This window comes from Hippoglossus stenolepis, chromosome 10 (assembly GCF_022539355.2).
Source record: "Hippoglossus stenolepis isolate QCI-W04-F060 chromosome 10, HSTE1.2, whole genome shotgun sequence".
Taxonomy (NCBI): domain Eukaryota; kingdom Metazoa; phylum Chordata; class Actinopteri; order Pleuronectiformes; family Pleuronectidae; genus Hippoglossus; species Hippoglossus stenolepis.
The window spans coordinates 17,420,580-17,440,085 of record NC_061492.1 but is presented as its reverse complement, the minus strand read 5'-3'; the positions used below and the strand labels follow the sequence as shown (position 1 = coordinate 17,440,085).

Sequence of the window (19,506 nt, the reverse complement as noted above, 5' to 3'; positions counted from 1 at the left end):
AGATAGACAGATAGACAGAGAGACAGAGAGATAGACAGATAGACAGACAGATAGATAGATAGATAGATAGATAGGTATAAAGGACCAAAATTACATAAATGATATGGATATAATTAAATAAAAACAGTTGTGCCCTCCATAGCTTGGGGCCATGGACTGAGTCGGACAGAGTGAGTCTGTCGCCCCCTGTTGACAGCAGACGACACCCGGTTAATAAGACCCATACAAAGTGTCCGCCTCTCGTCGCTGCTGTTGTCTCCTGGTGTGTGAGTGTGTGAGCGGCGAAACGCAGCCTAAAAGACCAAAATGGCGCTCACTTCCCAGGGAACAAAGAAAAAAGTTTGCTACTACTATGACGGTGAGTGTCCGTGATGTTCTGCTGTAGCACCGCCGGTGCACAGGTCGGTGAATCGGCCGCTTTGCGCCGACAAAAGGTCGCAGCTTTCCTTCACCTCATGCTAACCTGGCACGTTAGCTAGCACGGTTAGCTTGAGCATCGGGCGGCTCTCATCAGTCCGACACAGGGCGCACACGCACTGTTAACGAGCTAATTACATTCACTCAGTTTCTCTAAATGCTCTGTCCAGTCCCCGGTGTGTTATTTAGACGTGTATCTACCAGACCGCAACACTTTAACCGGGTTAGTTATCGTCGCTAGCTAGCGCGCTAACAATGGGGACGCGAGTACTTCATTGTCGCCGCAATTAACGTGAACACTAAGCTAACATTAAAATGGCTCGTGACGCTGCTTTCACACACCAGCTAGTTCCGCGGAAAACAGCCGCTTGTTCTCATCTGTTTGTGTAAGTTAATGTAGCGTCAGTCTGTACGTGTACGTGAGCAGTACGAGGAGTTTCCTAGAAGAGATTTTGATTTCAGTATTTTATCTGAGAGGTCTGATCGTAGCGTCATAGCAAACCCCCATTAGAATATTGATTCATACCTTCACTTGTCTTTTCAGTGCATCAACATGTGATGCATGTGAAAACGCGACTCCTGTTTACCTGCATTTGTTAAGTTTTGTTTTGGAGGCAAAATAATCCAATATCGTGTGTTTTCTTTCTTTTCTCATTTCAGGTGATGTTGGAAATTATTACTATGGTCAGGGCCATCCCATGAAGCCCCACCGCATCCGCATGACACACAACCTGTTGCTCAACTATGGCCTCTACAGAAAGATGGAGATATACGTATGTTAAATAACACAACAATTTTGCACAGCCAAAGGCGCTCATTAGTGCACATACCTCCGCCAATGACCAATATCCAACTTAAATCCGATCAAGCTGCACACACTTATAGATCTAGTCCCCTTAACATGCCTGATTTTTTTCATCAAGGTCCATGAACTATTGGTGAAAGTGTGAAATAACGCCTTATGGATCCACACCTAAATTTAATGGCCTCTTTCCTGACCCATACCACATTCCTCCACCAGGTATTGTGGTTATCTGTCCAGTAGTTTAATGCGTAATCTTGCTTACCAACAAACATACAGGGGTAAAAAACATAACCTCCTTGGCAGAGGAAATCACTGGACCTGCTTTTGCCATGTGTTTACCCTGGACCTTCATTTTATCCTCTTGTGTTTCAGCGTCCGCACAAAGCCAGCGGAGAGGAGATGACCAAGTATCACAGCGACGACTACATCAAATTCCTGCGTTCAATCCGACCTGACAACATGTCTGAGTACAGCAAACAAATGCAGAGATGTAAGTTTGCTACCGATGTAGACCATGTAGATAAAGTTCATCAAAATGTGTAACTTTGCATGAGTGGAAATATTGTTAATGCTTAATTTTGTGCGATTCCTTTGCAGTTAATGTTGGGGAGGACTGTCCGGTGTTCGACGGTTTATTTGAGTTCTGCCAGCTCTCAGGGGGGGGCTCTGTCGGTAAGTTAATTCCGCCCAGACAAACATGCTGTGCTGGACAGTAATCATGCCGTCACTGCCCTACTAATCTGTTAAGTTTAGTATTTTAATCACCCTGTTAATTCTTGCCTTCTCGCTCTGGTGCAGCCGGTGCTGTAAAGTTGAACAAACAGCAGACAGACATCGCCATCAACTGGGCTGGGGGCCTGCATCACGCCAAAAAGTCTGAGGCTTCTGGGTTTTGCTATGTCAACGACATTGTCCTGGCTATTTTGGAATTACTGAAGTAAGAGCAAAAGCCCTATAACTTGAGTACATGTTTCCCATGAGTAGATAGTACTTGACATGGTTGTTCTAAAGAAAATCCTCATGGGTCTAAAGCAGAAGAACATAAATAATATTTCCTCTCTTTCCCAGGTACCACCAGAGAGTTCTGTACATAGATATTGACATCCATCATGGCGACGGTGTGGAGGAGGCCTTCTACACCACAGACCGTGTAATGACCGTTTCCTTCCATAAGTATGGAGAGTACTTCCCTGGCACAGGAGATCTGAGGGTAAGCCTTGAATTATTTTTTGTTTTGCACATATAAGCCATATTGTCAGTTATATTAAAGTTGATGTTTGTCTGCAGGACATCGGAGCTGGGAAGGGTAAATACTATGCTGTAAATTATCCACTGAGGGACGGAATTGATGATGAGTCATATGAAGCCATATTCAGACCTGTAAGCAAATACTGATTTTTTTCTTTTTTTATAAAATATTTTGGAAGTTTATATATCTATGAAGGGTCATGCACATTTGAAAGTGGATGATGTTGTTTGTGTAGATCATGGCCAAGGTGATGGAGATGTACCAGCCCAGTGCTGTGGTTCTGCAGTGTGGAGCCGATTCCTTGTCAGGAGACAGACTCGGCTGCTTTAACCTCACCATTAAAGGTGAGTTAACGGAAAATGTCTCTCCTCATGCAACAGAAGTCTGTAGTTGTCATGGTTAAAGTTCAACTGAGAAACGGAAGTGTTTTCTAGCTATATTAATATTTTCTTCATTGCATGATGTGTGTTCAGGCCATGCTAAGTGTGTGGAGTACATGAAAAGCTTCAACCTGCCCCTGTTGATGTTGGGTGGGGGAGGCTACACCATCCGTAACGTGGCACGCTGCTGGACGTATGAAACTGCTGTAGCCCTGGACTCCTCCATCCCCAATGGTGAGTGTGTAAACCCAGGTCATCTGGTTTTCATTTGAAATCAGATTCTTCTGTGGTGGTAATGATTCTTTACAGGCTGTGTTGTAGTGCTGTCATATGCATAATTCATGGTTAAATATGATATGATTTGTATATCGTGACAAAAATTCATGACAAACTTGCTAATCAGCCAAACAAAAAGACACATGTTGACAGCATTTAAAATGAGGTGATTGGCTTCACCTCTTTGATTATTTTCTCAAAGACCTTTAAAAAGTATTATCACACAACATAACTAAAACATCTATTTTCAGACGTATCTGTCACTGTGCTAATGTCATGACATTTATTGGTTGACATTTTATGGACGATCATATCTAGACCAGGAATAAGAATAACTTGCAGCTCTGTTATCAAACTAATCTACAGGTTTTTTTTTGTCAGAGATGCATAAAAAATAGTTTTTAACAGCCTCTTATGAACAGTAACATTATCTCAATGAAAACAGAACCTTCTTAGCAGAGGTAATAACAAATTGCATATTGTTCTTTGAAAACACCTACTCTCAACTCCACAGAGCTCCCATACAACGACTACTTTGAGTACTTTGGGCCGGACTTCAAGCTGCACATCAGCCCCTCCAACATGACCAACCAGAACACCAACGACTACCTGGAGAAGATCAAGTGAGTTCATGATAGTGCCATTCAAATTATTCATGCATAATGCCTATTTCACAGCATTATCTGATTAAGTCCTCACCAGTTACAGCTTCCATGTTTAATTGTGATTGGCGCATCATTAGTAAAGGTTAAAACACTCTATCTTCCAGGCAGCGCTTGTTTGAGAACTTGCGAATGCTGCCTCACGCCCCAGGAGTCCAGATGCAGGCCATCCCAGAGGACGCTGTACAGGAGGATAGTGGCGACGAGGAGGAAGAAGACCCCAACAAACGCATCTCCAGTAAGCACCGCTTGCACTCATCATTGTCTTCACTATCATGCAGTCCTCATGTCATGTTCTGATTGAACTCTGTCCTCTGATAACTTGCAGTCCGTGCTCATGACAAGAGGATAGCGTGTGAGGAGGAGTTCTCTGACTCTGAGGATGAAGGCGAAGGAGGCCGCAGAAACGCAACCAGCTTCAAGAAAGCCAAGCGAGCCAAAACAGAGGGAGAGAAAGAGGGAGAAGAAAAGGAGAAGAAAGGTGAGGAGGAAACGAAAGGTATCTATTCATTTTTATTATTTTCATATTATCACCATTTTTTAAATATGAGATCACTTTCACGCTTATGAGCTCAGTACTTTTTTTATCCTATTTCAAAATCTTTGATTCTTTTATTTCATAGAAGTGAAAACAGAGGAGAAGGTGCCGGAGGAGGAGAAAATGGATACATCAAAGTAAGTTTTTAAAAAATCTGCATACATTTATTGACCATGGTTTCCAGGGAGTGGCTGATGGGGAGTGTAAATAATTTTCCTGTTTGGTTCTTTAGGCCAAAAGAGGAATCCAAGACCCCTTGAGGTGCTCAGCCCCGAACTATGCCAGTGCAGCTGATCAGGAAGGATCCCACGTTTCTTTCAGATCAAACATCATCCCAGGCTGCGGCTATGGAGATCAGTGAAGGACTAAACCTTTGTATTGAAACATCCTTCTCCTTCTGAATAGGAGGAGGCTCTTATCATGTTTTTCTAGGACAACTTTTCAACTTTGCTGTTTATGGACTGGCGGTTTTTTGAGTCTTGTTTTGTTTTTTGTATGCTTTCTCATTTTTGTTGTCAATCTTTTGAAGCGGTGACACTTCTTCCTCCCTTTTGTGAAGCAACTCTGTAAAAAAATTGCTTAGTTACATGTGTGCTTTTATATATCTGACTGATTTAATTTATTTAAATCATAGATATTTTTGGCTATTCTGTTTTACTATGTCTTTCAGCCCCCACTTTAGCCCTGTGCCTTTTTGAATATGTAGTTTAAGCATGTTTGTACAATAGATCTTTTTCTGCATTACATTTGTGTCACTGGTCTTGCCTGTTAAGGTCACCAAGAATGGTTAAGAGGGTCATCTAAACCTATATACCTCTTACATGTCATTTACATTCTTATATTTTAGCTTATGATAGGACGTGTCCTCTACTGACACATTCACTTTTTCTTTGTTAAATTTATGACCCAGAATATTGAAAATGTTTTGGGTTCAGTATCAGGCTGAGGACTTGAATGTCCAATATACTGTGTAGTACTGTCTGAGTACTATACAGTATATTATACCATCCAGCAGTACTGTTCAGTACCCAGTGTACAATATGAGACACATGCCAGAATTCATTCATTTGTTGTATATATTTATATTCTGATAAACATAAGCAAAAGTGTTCCACATGAGATCGCAAATGTCATTTAAATGTGACTGACTCTGGTGTGTGTTTTTTTTAAACAATAAAAAACTGCCCTACAAATATGTAAGTGTTATTTTTTTATTATGTATTAAAATGTTATGTCTGATTTGTTGTCTGCATTTTAATAAAAAAACAATTTAAAGTCAAAATACAGACGACACATTTATTTTTATATCAATACAAACAAAGTTAGATAATTTCAATTTATCAGATAAAAAAACTGATGTAGAGGGAAATACAATGTCCTTGTGTTTGCCTGACAAATGTCCTCTTGAGACATTCAGTGTGTAACAGACGTAAAATACAAAATCTTCACAGATGAACCCAGCAGTTTACAACCTATGTCATTAGGTTAAGCCTGTTCAGAGCCACTCGCTCTGCACGACTCCAGTGCTGCCGTCCAGCAGTTCATCCTGCTCCACTGGCTCAGCATCAGTATTATCAGCCTCAGCATCGATCTCTGGTGCTGGTGCTGGTGCTGGCGTCGGGGTTTCGATTCTTCTTTGGATTCGCACCTGAATCAGATAATGAAAGGTGATGTCACAGAGAAGCCAACTTAAGTTCATGACCTCAGTTTAGCTAATGTACTATGCTTGTACACTGTCCTTAACCTAACATGGGGATTAGAATAAATGTGTTAAAGGAAGGATATAATTCAAGATTGCTGTTCACACTTTCAGTCTCAGGGAAAAACTTTTGAAACACTTTAAATTCCTTTAAAACCAGGCACAACATTTTTCTGTTTTAAGGCTTTGTTAAAAAAAAGGTCGACAAAGACTGGCTGATGATATCCAGGGGCTGATAAGAAATGTGAACTGGTGGACCATGAGGTATGTAAAAGTCTATAATTCAATTATCGGAATTTTAGGCATTAAACTTGTTTTTTTATGTGTAATATCATGTACTGGGTCTGGAATACATTTAGGTAGATCTTAAATATGTTAACGCAGGGGTCTTCAATGTTTTTCAGGCCAAAGACCCCCAAACTGATGGAGAGATGGAGCAGGGACCCCCTACTGTATATATTGTATAAAATTGTGTTTTTATACACAGTTTTAAGAGGTCCTCCTCTTTGTGTACATGAGGCTTGGAGGGACAGGTCTAGGCTAGTCTCGTGCTGTGAGTGAACCGGTGCCCAGCTTGAGAGAGCTCCTGTGTGTCGCTGAATGTGTGCATTGCTGACTGAAAGATAATGTCTTCTGCCTCCATTTATCCGTTCGCTACAATATGTTGGATTCATGTTAATGTGTATTTAAAGACATTTAAATTTGTGGGGAAGAAAATTTAAAATTAAAAAAATATAAAAAATTGTCTAATCAACCAAAAATTTCACGACCCCCCTGCAGACCCCCTGTTGAAGACCTCTGTGTTAACGTACATTTAACGCTACTTCCCTAAAGGTTCAGTGTGTAGAATTTAGTGACATCTAGTGATGAAGTTGCATGTTGCAGCTGAACACCCCTCACCTCACCCTCGCCTTCCAAACATGAAAGAAAACCTGTGGTAGCCTTCGGTTGTCCTAAAAACTCAAAAGCTGTTTAGTTTGTCCAGTTTGGGCTACTGTAAAAAAAACATGGCGGCCTTCGTACAGAGGACCCACTCCTTATGTAAATATAAAGTGCCTATTCTAGAGTAAAGAAAACAACAATTCTTACAATTTAGATGAAACACACTAGTGACAACATCACTAGGATTATTTCATATTTAGTTTCTGCCAATAGATCCCTTTCACATTTAATGCTGAAGAAAAGGTTTCATTTTTAAGACAAATGTTTGGCGTCTCCATGTGTTGTTCTTTCTCAATGATACGGATAATAGCACTGTAATAACATTACAAACAAGACCAGAGTGGAACTGAGAACTACATTGCAGTGTTTCTATGGTTATTCTCTACTCTCTACTCTCTGTACCATATCTTAAACTATTGGGAAGTATAAATAATTCTGGGACTCTGATATTTCTTCATATTTGACGTGGGTCATACATTTTTATTTATTATAATATGGTCTTTAATAGGTCTTCATTTTAAGCTTTTGAAGCCTGCAGAAACCCAGTTAAAACAAGTGTCATAAACAGCACCACATACAATGTGTTACCAGTAATGATTAATTTAGAATTTTTAATTTTAGAGAATATTTTATGTTTTAGGTTAAATAGTGGTTTACAAACCGTAGAGTGGCCTGGGTAACATTACTGACATTATATAACTCCAGATAACAGTGTAATTTGTTTCCTAGACTGTGACAATTTCTAAAATAGTATATTTGGTCATATTTACTACTTAACACTAAATGAGCACACAGGACATTTTACATATATTTGTGAGGACTGGGATTAAAAGGAACAATGATGTTGAATAAATGAAGCCCCTGTTCATGATGATGGTGCTTGAATTACCACCCATGTGATGATGATGAGACAGCATGAGATGAGGGACACAGTTACCACACTGTCCTCCTCAGGTTTGTCTCATCAGCAGGTCTAAACCACTGTCTGTATTGAAGTCAATGTTACATTGATATTTGTAGACAGTCTGAGTATTGGGTGGGCAACTGCTGATTTTATTTGTAAAAATACAAACCTCATCTTTAGTGAGTAGATGTTAATGAGAAACGTCAGAACAGTTCTTGTTTAATTCAGACCCTGTCCTTTGATTTGTCTGTTTGTCAGCAAGATCATGCAAAAAGATCGCCATGAAACTTGGTTTAAAGATGTTATATATGAGTCAGAGAAGAACCCAGAAGATTGGTGCCCCTATTTATGAGTTTTTGCAGTTTGGTGCAGATCCACACAAAGATCCAGATCCAGATCCAATTCTCCGCACGATTCAGGTGAGGGGTGAAGCAACACCAAATATTTTGACATCTTTGTCTGTGTCTTCTACGTGTGTGGTGCCACTTTTTCACCCACAGATATTTTGTTTTCCATAATTTTTTATTGTTGTGTCTGTCGTGTGGTAGAAATATCATCAATCCCCCCCACTCGCTCTCAGTGAACCCAGCGAAGGATCCTCTTCTGTGCGCTCACATCAGATCCTGAAGACTTTCTGCAGACTTTATACTAAGTGGGCCAGGCTGCAGAAAGACTGGAGGCTCTCACTCAGACATTTGCATACAAACAGTACATACACCTCCTCCAGAGAAGTTCAGAGTTCAGTGCATGTCTGAAAGCAGATTGAGTGTCATTTTTGCTGTGTGTAATAGTTTTACATATTAAAGTTCTGCTTTTTCTTTTTCAAAACACCTCATTTATCACTGTCCTATTTACATGAATGCCAAACACATTTTCTTAAATTCACTAAAGCAAATCTGTAATTGAAATTTAAATGGTAAATGGTCGGCATTTCTAGTCTTAGACAACCACTCACAGCGCTTTACACTACAACTCATGATCACATTCGCACTTTCACACACATTCATAAAGCGCCTCTGTATGTTTCTGTATGTTTCTATCACACTGACAGAACAGCCATCAGGCAGTTTGGGGCTCAGTGCCTTTCCAAAACACCCTTCAGCGTCGGGGCTGGAGAAGCCAAGTATCGAACCACCAACCTTCTGGTTAGTGAACGACCCACTCTTCCTCCTGAGCAGCCCACTATAATGTGGCACGGGAAACATAACACACTCTATGCTCTCACACAACACAAACACACATACAGCCGGTGACAAATACTGCAGGTCTATCTAACCCTAACACTGTGGACAGAGTCGGTGCTCTGACGGTGACTTACCCTTCTCGCCTGGACCGGCCTCCTCCTGCACGGACACAGGTAGAGGAATGAAGTGCAGGCAGCGAAGCAGCGGAAGGAGAACACCGTCTCCACCACCGACATAAAGATCAGAGGCACCCACAGAATGATTGTTGTCGCCTGATGAAATGAACACAAAGAAAAAATTCCAGGTTTTTACAGCAATTCAAGTCATTGTAAAATATTCAATAGGTAAATATTTGCGGTAAACTTACATAGATACGAGTGGGGTCAAAGGGGCATTCGTATGTGATGCTGGAAGAGTCAATGTCTTTAGCAGACGCCTCGCAGTGAGTTAATAGCCCCTTGCCTTTGTCAATTATGGCTTTTACAATAGAAACAGACAAGGCCAGGGTGGAGGCAACTGCCAGGAGGCCGGCCAGGAGGCCGAAGACCAACAGGACCCACATCTGTGAACACAACATCATGACAAAAAATTTTTGAGTGTGTAAAATAAAACATATTGTCCCCTGTAAAAGATAATGGGTTAGTCTTTGTTGGGTAGAGCAGGGGCAGATCCAGGGGGGCACTGGACAGAGCTGCAGTCTGATTAGCCCTGATGAACAATGGAGCGAACAGTAAACAAGCAATGACTTAAATGTGCATCTCACTGAATCAGGAATTGGGCATGGATGTTGGATATATAATTGTCCCCTCTGTGTAAATTGTGGCTCCTTTATGGCTCCTGATTTAGAAAAATCCAAGATCAACCACCGGGTAAAAGGGAAGTAGGAGCGTGAAGCTGATACCACATGTATGCAAATTCTTTCCATTCATTTAAATAAAGCACGCCATGCGTTCAGTGCAACACAAAGGGCAAGTCCCGACAAGAGCCAGTAAATGACAGATGTGAGAGCTGAATGGAGGAGGGAGAAGATGTGTCACTGAGAGGGGAACAGTTGTTTACCAGGATCCTGTTCCTCTTGTTTTTGGACAACACAATGGCCGTTATCCCTCCTATGATTCCCTGAGAGACACAAGATGTCACAGGTTCAGTAATCACAGACAGATCATACATTACATGATACATGATACAATAATACCACTCACAATGGTTGTATTTATAGATTAAAGATATAATACATACAGTATAACCTGCTTATACTATCTTAAACCAGTATTTATACATATTTTAATGCATTATCCACTAATATCTTTCATAGCTAAAACCATAGTCTTCATATAAAGATGGACGACATGACAGCTCCCAAAAAGTGAAGCCAAAGCGTCTTGTTCGCCATCTGGTGGTTGGCTGCTGTATAGGTCATAATTCCAGCCACCTCCATGTTAGTGGATGGGATATGGACCATATAAAAAGTCAAAGTACATGTCAAATACATTTTCAAAAGATGGTTTCTGTCACTTTAGGTAGTTCTTATCACACCAATGTTTGTTCAAATGTTTATTTTTCCATTCAGTTTAGTTTTAATGAGTTATGTCATCCTCCGCTCAACCTATCCCAGGATTCAGTGATGAATCGTTTTTTTCAAAGTGGTAATGACACCGGCAAGCTATGAGACCTCCAACGCCTGAGTATCACGCTTAAACTCAACTGAACAGCTGTCGGTACATACCCCAAAAAAACAAGGGGCATTCAAATTTTCTTAGCATGTCCGACTTCAGCTCTGTTGCTAGGTAACAGCAATACGGGTGGGACGAGCTGATGACACAGATAATGTAAATCCTCTGTAGACCAGACCAGTCTCATTTGGGTTCAGATGTCATAGCCTACATGGGCCACGAAGGAGGCGGTCTTCGTCGGCAAGTTAGAATGAGTCCTCCGAAGGCTGCAGCCCCTGAAATGAGACACAGCTTCTGGCTCCTAATAACCAAGATGGCGGCGTTTGTATCCAGGATATTACCACTGTATTTCTGGACAGTGGGAGGAAGTTGCATCTCATAGTCCATCTTTATGTAAAGTCTTTGGCTAAGCCTTAAACCTTAAAAGTAATACCAAATTACTTCTATGTTCTTCTGTGCTACCACTTACCATCAGGCCTGCCACAATGGCAATGATGTTAGAGGTGGCGTAGACCATGGTGCGAGCCTGAGCGTGTACGTTAATGTGCCTGAGCACAGCGCCGTGCACCAGTGCTCCGAGAAGGAAGTTGACGTGGCCCACCAGCACCAGCCCCAGCCCCATCTTCATCAGGGCTTTGTTGTCCTTGAGGCTGACACAGCATACTCCTACAGGAAGAAGAAATATGTTATTTAGACCTCTTAAACTCAACTCTGTTATAATATATAACGTTCAAACGACTAGATAGTGATTGCATTATAGGTTGTGTTCAGCAGCCTGTATTGTCAGAGTGAAGCATGAGGCTCTAATGTAAATACTTGACAGGAGCCAACTGAGTAAACAAGGTGAAATAAGAGCATGCCCATAAGTTTATTAAACATCGTCTGTTATATAGAACAAGCTGTAACTGCACTGACAACTTGGGAGCTGACTTGACGTTGTGGTTGCAGCAGAGTGAACAGGAAGCTAACCAGCGGTTAAGCGCACCATAGCAACACTTGAGTATATAAGTATTGTATCCCGCACCCCTGCAGAGACAACTGATGATGTTATCCACCATATAGCTGCTGCAGCTATGGTGACAATTCAGAGATAGGAGGATAGGGTCTGGGGGGATTGTGTTGCTGCACTATTAAGTTCCTATACCTCTGAGGGGGAAAATGTGAGCCACCCACCCACCCTTAAAGTCCACGTCATGTCCCCTCCTCCCTGAACCAAACAGGACAAAGGTTTGGGCGGGGTGTTCAAACATTCACCGCCACAGTCAGCTGACCTGGTGGGGGTCAGGTGGAGACATACACTGGCTTCCAGCTCCTTCTCATTTATTCGTACAGGTGGGTGCTGTGGAAACACCAGCTGTGTTTTTGGTCATAATATTGTTTGTGTGGTGTTTGCTGCCATTTAAGTGCAAAGTATCACATACTGAAAAAAAAAAAAACCCTCTGATATAGTAGTTGTGATATTATTTACAGTCTGTACAGAAATTCAGCAGCTAGGCTTTTAACTGGAACTAAGAGATATGATCACGCCTGCTGTATTGTTTTTACATTGGCTCCCAGTTTTAGGTTGGGATTGATTGATTTTCAAATGTCATTGATTACTTTTAAGGCTCTTCATGGCCTGGCCCCAAATGTTTTAATATCCTATTCACCTCTGTGGAGTTTGTGATCTTCAGGTCAGGTTCTGCTGTCACTTCCTGAATTATAGGCTGAAAACTAGGGGGGGGGGCAGAGCATTTTCCATCAGGGTCCCAACTCTCTGGAATGAATGGCCTGAGGAAATAAGGCTGTCTGACTGAGATAGTGTCTTCTTTAAAGGGGACATAGCATGCAAATTCCACTTTGTTAGTGCTTCTACACGTTAATGTGGGTATCTGGCATGTCTACCAACCCAAAAACTCTGGGAAAAAAACACTCGCGCGTTTTGTTATGGTTCCTCTAAGTCAGAAACGTCATGCTTGAGCGACTCGATTGAGCTTCCTGGGTTTTGTGTCGTAACAAGGCACTGGAAGTCTCCCTACATGGCCTTGGCCCACCCCCCACCTCATCATTTTAAATGATCCTTGTGGTATTTTGACCAAAGTATGTTACAGACATTTCATTAAGACCCCAAGGAACCATATCAACTTGTGGTAAAATGGGCATGCTATGTCCCCTTTAAGTCTCAGCTAAAAACGTTTATTTTGAAGGAATATTCCAGAATATAATTGTGGTGCCGGGTTATTATTGTTCTTTTATCTCTTTATTATACTTTTATTATTACCATTATTCTTTACGTACTCCCTTCTGTATTTTAACCAGTTGTTGTGTTTAAACATTTTCTATGAATAGTTATTATTATTCATATCCTGAATGTGTATTCATAAAACGTAGTACCTCTTCTATGTGATGTTATGTTTTCTGATAGTTACAATGGGTCAGCGTTTTTCTTCCATTCTCTTTGGAGATCTTTGATACTTTTGACCTTATTTGGTTTGTTTTGTAAACACAGGAAATATAGCACGGATGCCTGTACTGTATTAAGGACCTGACCCATCAGTAGCCCATAATCAATAATCCTATGCAACAGATACCCAAAGGTTTCACTTTTATTTAGGTGAAACTTAGAATAAAATAGTACACACACACACACAGAGGGAGGACATGTTCCCTCTGTGTGTTCCCTCTCTTCCCTGAGCTCCGTTTACAACTGAACAGACCACGCCTAAAACTTTTGGCACACAGGACTCAGACTAACCACACGCACGCACACACACTACATGGCGCATTTCAGCAAAACTAACCCATTAAAAGTGAACTTACCTAAATAAACCATGGTGGGTTTACGTCCTCTCCGCTCACATTAGTGTCAAAGTTGTATTAAAGTCATGTCTGGCAGCTTTTTGACTGTGTGCAGCTGTTGGTGTGTCCCTGTCTTCCTCTACTGACGCTCACCTGCACACACACACACGCACACACACAGTCAGTCATGCGCATGCTCCTACCACCTACCTGTACACAAGCCCCGCCCCTTTACATTTAGTAACGAAACCTGTTTTTGTTTTACTGCTTTGTCTCCTATATGTTTCAAATGCAAAGATCAGTTTTTAATGTTACATGTCTTTATAGTTACTCATACTAACAACTTATTAAAGTGTTAAATCAGCCGATACATGATGATTTATATGTACAACTCAATCCCCCACCAGGCTATAGACTGTGGGTTGCTTCACTCAAGTGTTGGGACATCATCTTGGCACAGTCTGTTCTGCTAGTTTATCCTCACCACATGTGCCACACTGTCAACCGTGGTCCCTCTTCGTTTCAAGGAGATTAAATCTAAGGAATTAAGGATTTAGGAAGAATTTAATTTCCTTGTTTTCCCTTTTCTTTGAATTACACATTTATTCATCACTATTTCTGAAGTTCATCAATTCAATTTCATTCAAATACCTTTATTTATCCATTTCATTTGTGTAAAAGCATCAGTGCGTATCGTCCTGATATAATACAACTTCATACAATATCCAGCATACCACATGCAACATACAACATACCACATACCACATACCACATACCACATACAACATACAGAATACCACATACAACATACAAAGAGCAATCAGCATGCATAGTGTTAAAACAATAGATCAGCCTTTCATGAGTCTGATGGATAGGGGCACAAAGCTTGAGCTTCTTGAGTTGACTCTATCTTCTTCTTCTTCTTCTTATTATTATTATTCCAGAGAAAAAGATTAAAAACATGCAAAATGTAATTGTAAACCACATAAATAAAAATACGTTTTTCAGGTAGCCTATTAGATACATCATTATATTTATTTATAGATTTAATTATGATCTTTTTTTTTAATAAATATAAATGGCATGTTGCAAAGTCAAGTTATTTAAGTTACTAAGAATGTTGCTAAGTCAGATTTATTCGTCAGTTGAACATCTGTAGACACCGTTTAAGATATGAATTCACATTATTTATCTTTGACTTATTAGTATATTATGTGTTATTTGTATATCCTAATGTTACATTTGACCCCAGGTACAACTAACCCAGACTATGGGGTGATCTGGAACATTTTACTTCTGGTGTTTCAGGACTTAACTGTGAATTTTCTGTTTGGGTTGTAAAATAGTGACACAATTTTACAGTAGACACATACAAGTAGTTTGCATAGCAATTTTGATGCACTCACTCTGGGAGGCATATAGGCATAAACATTTTTACAACTATCTCCCTGGTTCCTTTTACTTTATAGCAGAGTATTTGATATATTTGCAGTCAGGAATGACATGAAAAACCCTTGTCCTTGGTATTGTTTTTTTTAATTTAATTTTAAAATTTGTGAATTACTTTTGTATGATAATAATATACAGAAAAAAGTAGGAAGCATTACAAGCTACACTGGAGTGGAGATTTCAGATTCATGTGAATGCAGCACATCAGCCTCATCAGTGTGATTGCCAGCAGCTTTCCCTCCTGCCTCTGCTCCCATTTATATCCCACATGTGGCTGTGGAGTCACACAGCTTGGTCCACACTGAGCGTTGAAATGTGGCTGGTCGGGACCTTTGTTTGCATTTTTGTTGGACAGCTTGTCTCTGTTCACTCAGGGATCATAAATAGGCATGATGCCACACTCTCCCAGGATTTTCCAGGATTTCTTGATGATCTCGAGCCTTTGTCATTTGAGAGAAACTTTGGTTTCTCTCCATACGACCCCATCTTCAGCTCCTGGCGAACCCGCGGCCGTGACTTCCACATGCTCGCTGACCTTCCTCCCATCCTGAACGTTCCCAGAGTGCAGGTGTTCTGTGATCAATCTCAGCTCACTGTGCTGGTGGATAAGAGGTCCAACGGTGCCATGTTGACCGCAGAGGAGATTCAGTTGGGTGATGGCTGCTATAGCAACAGAGCGCGACCAAACCAATTTGTCTTCACTTACAGCGTGGACGAGTGCGGAACCACACTTGCAGTGAGTTGTCCAGATTCTCTAACTCCAGCACCTCTTTGTGAGGCTTTTTTTCTGAACCCTCACTCTTGTCTTGCAGATGCATAATGGCTTGGTGATGTTCGCCAACACCGTCCACATTAATCTCAAAAAACCACTTGCCCCCTGGTGGCAAACTCCTTCCACAGTGCAAGTCTCCTGCTTCCCAAAGAGGTGAGCCACCAGAGCCATCTGATGGTGATTACAAAAAATGCATACTAAAGATAACTGCATGTCTTTACAGGTCTTATGTTCGTCCAAGCTTGTCAGACTCAGTGGCACCTTCTGAGAACGGCCGGCGATTCAATATCAAAGTTGTGACATGTGAGTAATGCCTCATAGCGCACATACCTCTGCCGAGGCCAAAAAGTCCCCTTTATGAAATTACATTTTAATTCACAATTTATTAGTTCTGCACCAAATTGCACGACTTTTTTTGTTTTCCTGAATCAAGATGATGAATCAGGGAACATGTTAAACACCCTATTTCACAATGTTAAAGAAAATGGGTGTGCCTCTGATCTTAATCCGCACCAAATTTGAATGGGTTCTTCCTTGTGTAATGCTCCACCCCTCCACAAATTTCTATAAAAATCCGGTCAGTAGATTTGGTGTAATCCTGCTAATAGACAAAACAACACAAACAGGCAGATGAAAACACAACCTGTTGTGATGCTGTTACATTGGGGATTTCATTTGCAAACACTGAGTTTTTACTGTTTCCTGTAGCTTCCTGGACCAGTGTCACAGAGTCAAATATCTATAAAAGAGGCCAAGTTATCAACCTGCAGGTTTCTGCCAAAACTACACCTGATCAGCAGCTTTTCATCCAGTCCTGCTTCGTCTCTGCGTCCCCGGAGCCTCAGAGTAAACCTCGGCATGCAGTCATAATGAACAAAGGGTGAGCATCCAGCCAGTCAGGTCATCATCACTCCACTGTTGTGTCTAAATTTTCAATATCTGTGGCAGGTGCACAGCCCCACTGGGTTCTCCTCATCCTGGCATACAGTTTGTGGCCTCCAGCAGAAGGGATGTGGTCAATTTAGCTCTGAACACATCATATCTCATTTCTGAGGTGAGTCCTTTTTTTAAAAAAAATTATCTTTAACCTCTGTGTTGCTGGGGACAAAATATTTTCATATGTGTATAAAACAACTAAAGTTATGTCTAGATTTCCACAGAAAATTAAAGGATGGTATGTCTAACTTTTGGAGTTGATGGGTCAAAGGTTAAGGTCAACAAAAATAGTCGAAAAACATTTTCTGAACTATTTCTGTACATAATCTGACTAAAGAGAAAATCTAAACCTTATATTGACCAGAAAGTCATCCCCCTAAGCACCAGCATAAAAAGGTGACTTATTGGATGCCCCATCTACAGCGACTGCAGGTTTGCTTCTGATCCGACCCCTTGTTGCATGGGTTTCCCTTTCCCATTTAAACTCTGTCCTTAATGCCCAGAAATGGCTTTTAAACAGATTATTCCTGCTCTTATATCCTGTGATTCCATGGGAAAGTCAGAAAATGGCGTTTTGCACACTTAAAAATGCATCTTTCAAGGCATTTATTCCTCCTAAAGTTGTATAGATACAACCTACAGCATTATTAAGTGATGCTCTTACTTCCACTAAGGAGGTTGTTTTGTGTAACAGGATTATCCAAAAACTACTAGATGGATTACGATGAAACTTGGTGAAAGGATATGTCAGGGGAAAAACAAAACTTCAAACATTTAGGGGGTTGGTATGAATGAGGGTGTGCGATTCAAATAAAAATCTGGATTTATGGGTGTAGGCTTTATAGGATACACCATTGTGTAGGTTAGACATGTAGTGTGGCCCTAGCTCAATGGCTTTTAATTTAAGGGAACAGTTGGGCCTTGGTTGAGGTATAAATTATATTAAGTGCCATTCTAGTTATAGAATTTCCCTCACAGGCCTCAGGTTTCTGCTGTTCAACTGAGTGACCTTATTAACTCTTTATTTTTTTTTCCCCCCCCTCCTTGAAGCTGTACATTCACTGCACCGTGATCATCTCGCAACAGGGTGTCACTCAGGACTCTAAATCCTGCAACTACAACTTAATCCAGTCTAGGTACAATACTGATACACTAACACACATATACACACAGTTGTATTCTGTTGCTCTACCATGACTTCTAAAATGTTCTCATGTCAGATGGGAAGACCTCAGTGGCGACGTTGAGGTATGCGAGTGCTGCAGCTCGATGTGTAAAGACCTGTCAGTGAGGCACCATCCTGAAGGTCAGTGCTATTTCTAATATACAATAATAAATATGTGGGGGTATTTCTTAATAACTTGGTGCCTCGTGTCATTTCAGATCAGATCAGGGCTACACTCAGCACTGGTCCATTTGTCATTGTGGACAAGGATATTGAGATGAGATCAGAACATGTTGTCTCTGAACCACAAAAAAAGCCCTCTGCCCCCGTTACCGACTCCATGCAGTCTGACGCTGCAGTGACAGGAGACGCAATCATTTCTGGTGCTTCTCGAACAAGAAGCAAGGTCTCGTCTCCTCCACAGGGTGTAGTCATGGTGAGTCAGGACCCAGCAGCCAGACTGACCCTTTGGCTGCCTGGACAGCTGCAGGACACTGAAGACGGTTTGACAAATCGGTTAAAGGCAAGCGACACAATTTCAAATGACCTTCCTGCGCCGCAACCTTCAAATCTCCCCATGAACCAGATCGAAGGTCAAAATCTCAATGAACTAAAAGGTGACGCTTCATTATGGGATCTGACGATTCCTGTAATGGTTGACGGATGGGTGATTCCAGCTTTCGAGGAGGATTCTCCAAGACAAACGTGGTCTGGAAGCTCTACAGTGTTTGGCCCAGACGTTCCACAAGTCGACATCGTTCTGCTGGCTGGGGCGCCTGTAAATGACCTTAACCTGGTTCCTTTTGACCAAGTGGAAGATGAGCCCGCTCAAATGCAAGCAGATGCAGCCGTGACACCCAAAGAAGGAACAAATGATGGCCAACCAATAATTCACTCAAAACTTCAGTTCTCCAAGGGCACAGATGGGACACAGAAGCTGAGTTATGAGGAAGAGGCGGTGGAGCATGAAGAGGGAAAAGGTGGCACTAGAGGATGTGGGATGGATGGGTCTAAAAGAAAACAGGAGCCCGGACAGAAGGGGTTGCGCTCGGCCTTCCTAGATCTGCTGAGGTTTGTAAACATGGAAATCTTGTATATTTTTGTAATGTCATTGTAGAAGTTACTAATTTATATTCTCTTCTCCTCAGGAGGATGGACAAAGCAGAATAATTCCATCTATTTTATGAATGTATTTTAATTTAATAAACTGTTGAGCAATATTCTGGACTTTTTTTATTAAGTGTCATTCCAAGCTTTTGGTTTTGAACAGATTGTATATAAAGATGGATGATGCAGCTCCACTTCCTTCCACTATTCATAAATTAAACTTGGAAATCCCAAATACAAACGTTGCCATCTTGCACAGTCTGCAGCATTTGGGGGCGGGGGTGGAGTTGCAGTATTGAGGTCCTGTCAATACACAGCTCGTGTCACTTTCAGCTGTCAGCTGTGATGTTTTTAAAACATTAACTATGAATGGCACTCAGTGCAGCTTATACCTCCACCAAGGCCCAACAGTCCCCTTAAATTAAATCTGCACAAAACATTCCTACACTAATAAATATCAGTCCTCTACAAATACCTTATTTTTCCTTTTCCATCAAGATCCATGAATTATTCCCTGGGAAATCAATGAAAATGCCAAAAAACCTGCTACTCTTGCAATGTTAAAATCTG

General features: G+C 41.2%; 3 protein-coding genes across 3 annotated transcripts; 2 read left to right on the top strand and 1 right to left on the bottom strand.

Moving 5' to 3' along the window:
• The first annotated feature begins 205 nt into the window (after positions 1-205).
• On the top strand, positions 206-5,520 carry LOC118116697 (probable histone deacetylase 1-B). The gene is made up of 14 exons (XM_035168526.2): positions 206-358; positions 1,078-1,190; positions 1,595-1,712; positions 1,820-1,894; positions 2,021-2,159; positions 2,291-2,432; positions 2,510-2,602; positions 2,707-2,815; positions 2,945-3,085; positions 3,642-3,750; positions 3,897-4,027; positions 4,118-4,288; positions 4,413-4,464; positions 4,560-5,520. The coding sequence occupies exons 1-14, from the start codon at positions 307-309 to the stop codon at positions 4,585-4,587; spliced, it is 1,473 nt and encodes a 490-aa protein (XP_035024417.1). The 5' UTR covers positions 206-306; the 3' UTR covers positions 4,588-5,520.
• Positions 5,521-5,609: 89 nt separating this feature from the next.
• Positions 5,610-13,681, bottom strand: tmem54a (transmembrane protein 54a). Its single transcript, XM_035168527.2, has 6 exons — positions 13,529-13,681; positions 11,199-11,395; positions 10,116-10,175; positions 9,424-9,618; positions 9,191-9,328; positions 5,610-5,975 (listed from the first exon to the last, which is right to left on the bottom strand). The coding sequence occupies exons 1-6, from the start codon at positions 13,539-13,541 to the stop codon at positions 5,823-5,825; spliced, it is 756 nt and encodes a 251-aa protein (XP_035024418.2). The 5' UTR covers positions 13,542-13,681; the 3' UTR covers positions 5,610-5,822.
• Positions 13,682-15,203: 1,522 nt separating this feature from the next.
• On the top strand, positions 15,204-19,049 carry LOC118115998 (zona pellucida sperm-binding protein 3-like). The gene is made up of 9 exons (XM_035167277.2): positions 15,204-15,692; positions 15,769-15,881; positions 15,952-16,031; positions 16,437-16,608; positions 16,677-16,782; positions 17,715-17,800; positions 17,885-17,970; positions 18,048-18,900; positions 18,978-19,049. The coding sequence occupies exons 1-9, from the start codon at positions 15,225-15,227 to the stop codon at positions 18,997-18,999; spliced, it is 1,986 nt and encodes a 661-aa protein (XP_035023168.2). The 5' UTR covers positions 15,204-15,224; the 3' UTR covers positions 19,000-19,049.
• Positions 19,050-19,506: the final 457 nt, after the last annotated feature.

What these genes read in the sequence shown, in the direction of transcription:
- LOC118116697 (XM_035168526.2), top strand. Translation starts at nt 307, where the DNA reads ATGGCGCTCACTTCCCAGGGAACAAAGAAAAAAGTTTGCTACTACTAT. An exon ending in ACAGAAAGATGGAGATATAC is followed by an intron (nt 1,191 to 1,594) that starts GTATGTTAAATA and finishes CTTGTGTTTCAG; the next exon opens with CGTCCGCACAAAGCCAGCGG. An exon ending in GGACTCCTCCATCCCCAATG is followed by an intron (nt 3,086 to 3,641) that starts GTGAGTGTGTAA and finishes TCAACTCCACAG; the next exon opens with AGCTCCCATACAACGACTAC.
- tmem54a (XM_035168527.2), bottom strand. An exon ending in CCATTGTGGCAGGCCTGATG is followed by an intron (nt 10,176 to 11,198) that starts GTAAGTGGTAGC and finishes TGTGTCTCTCAG; the next exon opens with GGAATCATAGGAGGGATAAC. An exon ending in TTGACCCCACTCGTATCTAT is followed by an intron (nt 9,329 to 9,423) that starts GTAAGTTTACCG and finishes TCATTTCATCAG; the next exon opens with GCGACAACAATCATTCTGTG.
- LOC118115998 (XM_035167277.2), top strand. Translation starts at nt 15,225, where the DNA reads ATGTGGCTGTGGAGTCACACAGCTTGGTCCACACTGAGCGTTGAAATG. An exon ending in GCAGTCATAATGAACAAAGG is followed by an intron (nt 16,609 to 16,676) that starts GTGAGCATCCAG and finishes TATCTGTGGCAG; the next exon opens with GTGCACAGCCCCACTGGGTT. An exon ending in CATCATATCTCATTTCTGAG is followed by an intron (nt 16,783 to 17,714) that starts GTGAGTCCTTTT and finishes CCCTCCTTGAAG; the next exon opens with CTGTACATTCACTGCACCGT.